This window comes from Camelina sativa, chromosome 7 (genome assembly GCF_000633955.1).
Source record: "Camelina sativa cultivar DH55 chromosome 7, Cs, whole genome shotgun sequence".
Taxonomy (NCBI): Eukaryota; Viridiplantae; Streptophyta; class Magnoliopsida; order Brassicales; family Brassicaceae; genus Camelina; species Camelina sativa.
This window is the reverse complement of record NC_025691.1, coordinates 27,745,096-27,754,287: the sequence shown is the minus strand read 5'-3', so window position 1 is coordinate 27,754,287 and position 9,192 is coordinate 27,745,096. Positions and strand designations below refer to the sequence as shown.

Here is a 9,192-nt window from a genome sequence, read left to right as displayed (position 1 = left end):
TGAAAGATTTCCACAATGCAGCCAGAAATATTTATTACGGATGACCAACATTTTGTTTTTTTTTATCAACCTGGTATACCGAAGGCCGAGTGCTGAAGAGGAAAAGGGAAAGGTATCGGCAATTGTGGTAGTTGAGCAATAACAGAAACAGTAACACAAAGGGTTACTAGAACAAAAAGTATTTTCTTGATCGTCATGATGTAGCTATATTGTTATGAAAAAACAAAAAATTGAGTGATGAAAATAATAGGGGGACTTTGTTATGATTTATATATGAAAGAAATGAAGAACTAGCTTTGACTATCTATAGTGAAACTCCTTTGATTATTAACTTAGTAATTATTTTACAGTTTCCAACATTAAAAAAGAGTTGAGATCACCTAAAAGATGTAACGAGCAACACTAAATACGCCATATTGAGAGGAAAATGAGCAACAACCAAAATTTCAAGATTTCTACATTTGAATTTCATTGCAATGTTATAGTTGGAGACAAACGATGTATCGTATGTTGAAGATGCTCAATTATAAGTTTGTATTTACCTAGGATAAATTCTTGTACTTTTTTTTTCTTCTTGTATATTCTCATGCTTGTAAGAGCTTCTCCAACGGTGAGGATGTTATTTTAAGGTTTTTAAATTTTTTAAGAATATATTTTGTACTTTTTGAAAATAAGAACTTGTGAAAGAGTAATTAAAATTTTGCTCCTCCAATAGTGAAGCTCTTATTGGAATTCTTAATTTTGAAAAAAATAATATTTGTCAAAAATATTATTTATGAAATGAAAATAATTTAAGTAAAACATAATTACTTTGAATGTTTAAATATTTTAAATTGTATAAAAATGAGAAATAATAGCATTTCATAAATTTTTAAACATTAAGTTTTAAACTTAACAAATTATAAAAGCATAGTAAAAATAGGAATACAAATCATAAATGTGATAATAGATTAGTTGTAATCTTGATTGTAACCTTGATTTGCGCCAAACTTTTGCCATATATGTTCAATCAAATCATCTTGCTTGAATTCTCTAGTTGTTGCCATTTGTTGACCCGACCAAACTGATCACAAGTCTACCATGGTCTCCCTGACCAAACTGATCACAAGAAACAATATAAAAGAGAGGTTGAGAGAAACTGATCAGTGATCACATTTTTAATGAGTTGAGATAAATAAATTATACACCCATCACAAGAACTCAGATGCATTACTAGATCACTATGGAGTAGTCAATACATTTCTTATAGTTTTTGAGCTACTTACCAGATGATAAAGCTCTTTTCCCATGTCAGTGTTCAAGAGCGTCTGATAACCTTCACGGCCACCCCAGAAAACGTAGTTTTCACGGCCCAAGTAATGTGTCACCTCCATTGCCTTCTTCACTTGAGCAGCAGCGTAACTCCAAGTTTTTGTTAGATTCCTGCAGATAAATGAGAATAAACAGGTTATAGAACAAGTCAACATTAGGCCAACAAGAGCAAAACAAAGATGCAAGCTGCAAAAGAATTACAAGGTCCAAGGACCAAATATCATATACGGTCTTTTAACACAAAGCAATAAAGCCAACTGTAGTTTCAATCACACAATGTAAGAAGCTGGAGTTATTACCTCAAGTGTACTGCCATCAGGTGCTATATCTCTGTCATGGAAACACCACCATTCAACACCAAGTTTCTTTAAGAACTCAAAGTTAGCTCTCACTGCATCACAAAAACCCACAAAGTCACTCACAGTAACTCCCAATTAAATAGAAACAAGTAACAAACTTTCAATCACGAAACCTAATTATCCAGAACCTCGATCCACCAGCATTATCTTCGCTTATCTATAGCGAGACACAAGAGAACCCTGATTTTATAAGTTAGAAAGGCTTCAACTTTGATAGTATCGACAGTAAAATCAATCAACTAGATTACAATCCAATTGATAACTAATTTTAAATTACTCAGATGAAGAAGACCCAGAAGACAAAATCTATAGTCTCACTCATAATAAAGAGTTCAGTGAATTACCCAAGTTTGGTGAAGGAGACTCACCGTTTTCCATGAATCGACTGGCCGATTAGCTGCACCACAGTCGACATTGACAGTCGGCGACGGTGGAGATGATTATAAAACGTCCGATCACCTCAGATAACTATCCATCTCCTCCGATTAAGCAGAGAAGGTCGATCTCGCCTTGCAGAGATATTATCGGGTAAGAGAGAGAAGGAAGAAGAAAATGAGTCGATATATATATATATATATATATTTTTTAAGTATTAAAACATCAGCGAACTAGACGCTGACACGAAATTAGAACTGCCTCTTATTCTTTTCTGTGTTTTTGATTTATTTTTTTGCCCAATTATAACATAAGAGGCATGCTAAATACCCCCGTTGGTTGGAGAAGCTCTAAGTTGTTAACACGCTTTCTTGTGGTTATCATATTTTAAATAATTTAATGGGCCAATTTTTGGTATTGTTGGGCTGAGTGAAATTGATAGCTCATCTCATTTACCATATGTTTCAGAGCCTCCCTTTCCGTAAGGAAGTAATAGTAGGGCTGGCCACGGGATGGATACTATTGAATTGTGAGATAATTTTACTCGACTTGACTTTAAGGGTAACTAAAAAAATTATTCTTACTAAGGCCCGTAAATAACGGATACCCCAAAAATAGATACCTAATGAAAAGTTGACTTGCTAAATATCCTATTTTTATTTTTACTCGCATATATTTATTAATAATTCACTAGGTTAGATCCGCGCTGTGCTGCGGAATATTTTTTGTAACTATTTTTAGATATATCAAATTATTGATTTTTTTTTTGAAATTAGATTAATTGTGAAAACAATGGTTTATCCAATAATAAGATATAACAATGCACTAATAAAAAAATAACAAAATAGACAAATCCCAAATAGCCTAACTAAACCTAATGTATGTTCTTATTTTTTATATACCTTTTGTGAGAGATATATTAGTGTAGTTTGAATTTGTGGTATTTTTATTTTTGCGGTTTATACAAATTTAACCACAGAATTGTTATATAGTATTTTTTTGTTGCTATAAAAGTTATTATTTGTAAAAGTACATAGACATATTTTTACTTTAGTCTCGTTTTGTGTATTATTTAATATTATTAAGAGAATTTGTAAAAATACCATTTTGCAAAAATACTTTCTCTTATTGTCAATTTTTAATAATACATTCTTTCAATATACAAAATGACTAAATTATAAACTATAGACTCCAAATACTAAATCATACTTCTTAAAACTATACACCCAGGTAAAATAGAGAATCAAAAACTAAAAAAATCTACAAATCAATTTAACACATTGTAATTATGCAAAAGAGGACAAAAATGAAAATAACCAAAAAAAATGATATTTTTGAGAAGTAGTATCTATAAAAGGGTATTACTAACATTTTCTCATATTATTATACTTATGTTGAATAGCATAGCAATTAGGTTGATTTTCAAAGTAATTTTTAAGTCACTGATTTTAAACTAAAATATAAAACCTTCAATTCTGGAACTTAAATATTGTTCAATTTATCATTAGTTGGTGTTCTTATATATAAAATCACTATCAACACTAATCTCAAATTTTATTTTATTTACTTGTTGTGGGAGATATATTAGTGTAGCTTGATTTTATGGTGTATTATTTTTGTAGTTTATACAAATTTAATCACATAATTTTTATATAGTTTTTTTTTGTTCTGAGAGAAGTTATTTATTTCTTTTTTTCTTTTTTTTTTTAAAATCTAATTGTTTTGTTTTGTTTGATAATAGTTCCATGTAAGTCAATATACACATACATAGTTTTACTTTAGTTTGGTTTGTGTTATTCGTGGTTAATCTTAATTTATATTCTATTTATATTATATTATTATTTTATTTGTATTATATTTTATATTTGACTAATATTATACTTTACTAATATGATACTTTAACATTAGTATATTTTTTAAAGTTATAAATGATTTATTAATTTATTTTAATTTTAAGCTATAATTTTAAACCTTTGTTTTTGGAAAATATTATTATTATACTTGGTTAACATTAGTATATTTTTAAAAGTTATAAATGATTTATTAATTTGTTTTAATTTTAAGATATAATTTTAAACCTTTATTTTTGGAAAATATTATTATTATACTTGGTTAACATTAGTATATTTTTAAAAATAAGAAAAGATTTATTAATTTAATTTAAATTTAAGCTATAATTTTAAACCTTTGTTTTTGGAAAATATTGATACGATATACAATGATTAATATAATTAGTTGATATTATTATATTTTTGAAAATTATAAATGGTTTAAGCTATAAATTTAAACATTTGTTTTCCAAAATTATTGATGATTTTTATTATTTCTTATAATTTAATTGGTTACATAATTTAAATGATGTGTTAGTTCTTAAAAATTTAGAAATACTGATGTGGAACAGGAATTAATTATTATTGGCCGAGAGATATGAGATGTAATAATGAAATGTTTTCATTGGTAAGCAAATAAGTTGATGTGTCAGCTCCTCCTTTAACTAAAAAACTGATGTGTTAGACTATGTACATTGGTTTAAGTTTTTAACAGCTTACTTTTTACTCCACATCATCATTTTTTCTTCCACCTCATTTTCTCTTTCTTCCGCATAATAATTCAATACCCTCTCAATTTTTACTTTCTACAATAGTTATGTTTAACTAAATTTAACACCTTACCGGCTTACCCTTCTATTTTTATTTTATATTTTATCTTCTTTATGTTTTTGTTTTTGATTAATTAATAATATTTACTGATTAAAATTAAATAATAGTTTATTAAAGGATAACCAACAGAATTATAGTAAAAAGATGGATTTTTTTTATTGTCCAAATTAAGTGAAATAAGTCTCTATTTATAAAATATAAAAAATGGTAATTTTTGAGATAAACAAAAATAAAAAATAAAATAGTTTATTATAATTTAATTGATGTCAAATAGTTAGGAGGAGAAAAGAATCTTTAAAATTCTAAATAAATAAGATAGTTTATTTCTTATTTCATGAGTTTTACCGTGAGTGCACACCACACACTGCTTACTCCATTCAGACGATGACATATGGCATCTGGGGTCCCAGATTTTGTTTTCTCAACATGTCGAAAAAATTCAACTATTTTTAATCCACGTAATGTTTTTTTAACTTTCAACACCCTCATTGCTTCTATTAAACTGTTGAATAAATAATTCAACATGCCCATTATAAATGGTCTTAACACTGGAGAACAATCCTTTCTACTTTTATTGTATTGATGCTAATATTTTTTCTGTAGACACATAATAATATCTCTAATATTTTGTTCTAAAACAAAAGTATCCGTTTACGAATCAGGAAAAAACCATAAAATATATATACTTTATGATTTTCAAAGCCCCAAGATGGACAACTCGAACAACAAACTGAATCCCAAGACTTTTGGAGGACAAGTGGATATCAATTAAAGGGTTCAAAGTTAGATATTATTGGGTCTGATTAGAAGCAACTAAAATCTTCGTTTACAAACGAACTGCTCTAATGATCACCAATCAACAAATCGATTGAAGAAGGCGGTTGGATATCATGGTTGAAACAAGCGATTGAAAAAGGCGGTTAGAGCCTCTTTTTAGTGGTTGCAAACACCAATTCTAACCACTAACAAAAACCAACGTTTGTGTTATGTTTGTATTATAAGAAGGTTGCACAATATTTTTTTTTTCACAAAAGGTTGCATAGTTTATATTTCTATGCTTTTTGGTTTATTAACCTTAAAAAAAATTGAGAAGAAATAGCAACAAATATTAAGTCAAGATTATGATTTGAATAGTAACTTGCTTTTTTCAATAGATATTATGATTTTTTCAATATAATATAGTGGAGATTTAAACTAAACATTTGATAATTTTGTTAATATCACATTTGATAATTTCCTTAGTATTATTTCTCGTTAGCCAGGACATGCGAACAGCCGAGCGACTTGACACACTCGCTACAACATAAAAAAGCTTACCTTAATCAAATCAACTGACTCCAACAATAGAGGAACAAGCACCGAGACACCATCGACTTTGGGAGTGCTCAGAGTGCCCATTCTACCTCCAGTAACAGCCATGGGTGATGTAGTAGGCCTCTCGTTAGCCAAAGAAAGATCCATGAAACCACCACTTTTCACCAAACTCAAGAATGTCGTCAAAATCACGATCGTCGGTCAAACCCTTGTTGCTGAAACCAAAACTCCACTCTTCCCTAATATCAATATCGATACCGTCGAAAGCATCACCATGAGAAGTGCCGACCTCATGAGAGGTGTCGCCAAGCTCGCGACAACCAAAGCCGACATCACCGCTCAGCTCCACATCCTCTCGATCGATCTCAAAGCTAGCCGGATCCAGATCGGCAGATTCTCGGTCGCTCCGCCCTCCGATTAACAAAGCATCACCACGGGCAGCCTCGCAAGAGATACCGATCTCACGAAATGTACCAATCTCACGAGAGGTGCCGATCTCACCAGCGTTCATGCCTTCACTCTCGAGCTCACCATCCCTTTGCCTATCTCACCTCCTGGTCGCAAAGCCGACCTTTACCTCGCTCCCAACCAAGCGAGAATCACACTCATTATACCGACCTCCCCTCTTGCTCCTATGAGCCATCTCCACCCAACGAACCTCGAGACCAACCTCGAGAGCGGTCGCCGCCCAAGTCGAGATTGGGGACGACCTCATGATGGCCATCCTCGCCAACCTCAACCTCTCGATCTTGTTCCAAGGAAGATCCGCATGCAGCCTGCGCCGACCCCCGTTGTAGAGTTCTCTCCCCCTCGTGGCCCTATGCCGACCTCAGATTTGTTTCTTATGATGCCGACCTCAAAGTCTGTGCGCGCGGGCTGAACCAGGGCGACCGCCAACCACCATCAGGTCATCTCGATCGACGGTCAACGGAATATCCTGCCGACCTACTATCGGCAAAGAAGCGACGAGCGGCGGCTAGGTTTTGTTCTTTGGAGAATATCCTGCTGACCTCTCTCGCTCATATCTCCCAATACGCCTCCAATATACTTGTATAGTCAACCTTGCCACCTCCAATTATGAGCCGACCTCGGAGTTCACCCTAACGGTTAGACAAGTACCGACATGGATTGGAGATATGCCACCCACACAGGGACGACCTCTAGGGCACCGTACAACGCCACACTGACCTCCATTGGCCGACCCCCTCACCCATAGTGTCGATTTCGCCAACTCTGACGCACAACCGCTCACCCTCAAAGCAAACTGCCGGTTTCAGGAAGCAGGTGGCCGTCCCGGCCGAAGGACCGTGATCGGCCGGACCGGCTGAAAGATTAGCACCAATCGACGCAGCATTAAGACCCAAAACAGCTGAACGAGGACCAGGATCCTCGGCCGGGACGACATCCATAGGACTCCCACCAAAACCAATGTCGCTATCTTCACTGAACTCGAGAATATCAGCAAAATTGTAGTCGTTGGCCAAACTATCGAAGTCTCCACACTCCGCTCCAATACCGACACTAACATCATCAAAAACGTCTTTATAAGCCGCGAACTCTTCGGTAAAAGCACGCTGGATTCCCGCAAGAGTTTTACCACGCGTATACGTTAGAACTCGGGAGCTCGTCGAAGGACGACCTTCCTTTCTGTTCGAAATACCGACCTCGTCCGTACCCCCTCGCCGATCTCTCTCGCTTGGGGCCTTATCGCCTGACGACCGAAAACCGAGACCTCCACACATAAGATCAACGTCGCCTTCATCAAAGTCAGAACGAACCGCAATTCGGAGATCAGTCGTGCCAAGCTCGTCGCCGCCAAGCATGGATGTGTNTTCTAACCACTAACAAAAACCAACGTTTGTGTTATGTTTGTATTATAAGAAGGTTGCACAATATTTTTTTTTTCACAAAAGGTTGCATAGTTTATATTTCTATGCTTTTTGGTTTATTAACCTTAAAAAAAATTGAGAAGAAATAGCAACAAATATTAAGTCAAGATTATGATTTGAATAGTAACTTGCTTTTTTCAATAGATATTATGATTTTTTCAATATAATATAGTGGAGATTTAAACTAAACATTTGATAATTTTGTTAATATCACATTTGATAATTTCCTTAGTATTATTTCTCGTTAGCCAGGACATGCGAACAGCCGAGCGACTTGACACACTCGCTACAACATAAAAAAGCTTACCTTAATCAAATCAACTGACTCCAACAATAGAGGAACAAGCACCGAGACACCATCGACTTTGGGAGCGCTCAGAGTGCCCATTCTACCTCCAGTAACAGCCATGGGTGATGTAGTAGGCCTCTCGTTAGCCACAGAAAGATCCATGAAACCACCACTTTTCACCAAACTCAAGAATGTCGTCAAAATCACGATCGTCGGTCAAACCCTTGTTGCTGAAACCAAAACTCCACTCTTCCCTAATATCAATATCGATACCGTCGAAAGCATCACCATGAGAAGTGCCGACCTCATGAGAGGTGTCGCCAAGCTCGCGACAACCAAAGCCGACATCACCGCTCAGCTCCACATCCTCTCGATCGATCTCAAAGCTAGCCGGATCCAGATCGGCAGATTCTCGGTCGCTCCGCCCTCCGATTAACAAAGCATCACCACGGGCAGCCTCGCAAGAGATACCGATCTCACGAAATGTACCAATCTCACGAGAGGTGCCGATCTCACCAGCGTTCATGCCTTCACTCTCGAGCTCACCATCCCTTTGCCTATCTCACCTCCTGGTCGCAAAGCCGACCTTTACCTCGCTCCCAATCAAGCGAGAATCACACTCATTATACCGACCTCCCCTCTCGCTCCTATGAGCCATCTCCACCCAACGAACCACGGGACCAACCTTGAGAGCGGTCGCCGCCTAAGTCGAGATTGGGGACGACCTCATGATGGCCATCCTCGCCAACCTCAACCTCTCGATCTTGTTCCAAGGAAGATCCGCATGCGCCGACCCCCGTTGTAGAGTTCTCTCCACATTCCGCTCCAATACCGACACTAACATCATCAAAAATATATTTCTAAGCCGCGAACTCTTCGGAAAAAGTACGCTGGATTCCCGCAAGAGTTTTACCACGCGTATACGTTAGAACTCGGGAGCTCGTCGAAGGACGACCTTCCTTTCTGCTCGAAATACCAACCTCGTCCGTACCCCT

The 9,192-nt window shown here is 35.6% G+C and overlaps 1 protein-coding gene across 2 annotated transcripts; it reads right to left on the bottom strand.

Moving 5' to 3' along the window:
- On the bottom strand, positions 834 to 2,249 carry LOC104702936 (xylose isomerase-like). 2 transcript variants are annotated; one of them, XM_010418863.2, is made up of 4 exons: positions 2,015 to 2,249; positions 1,611 to 1,702; positions 1,266 to 1,422; positions 834 to 1,098 (listed from the first exon to the last, which is right to left on the bottom strand). In XM_010418863.2, exons 2-4 carry the CDS (start codon positions 1,625 to 1,627, stop codon positions 1,033 to 1,035), a joined length of 240 nt encoding a protein of 79 aa, XP_010417165.1. In that variant the 5' UTR covers positions 1,628 to 1,702; positions 2,015 to 2,249; the 3' UTR covers positions 834 to 1,032. The 2 variants fall into 2 exon arrangements, with proteins under 2 accessions (XP_010417165.1, XP_010417164.1); XM_010418862.2 differs by having other exon boundaries at positions 2,039 to 2,248.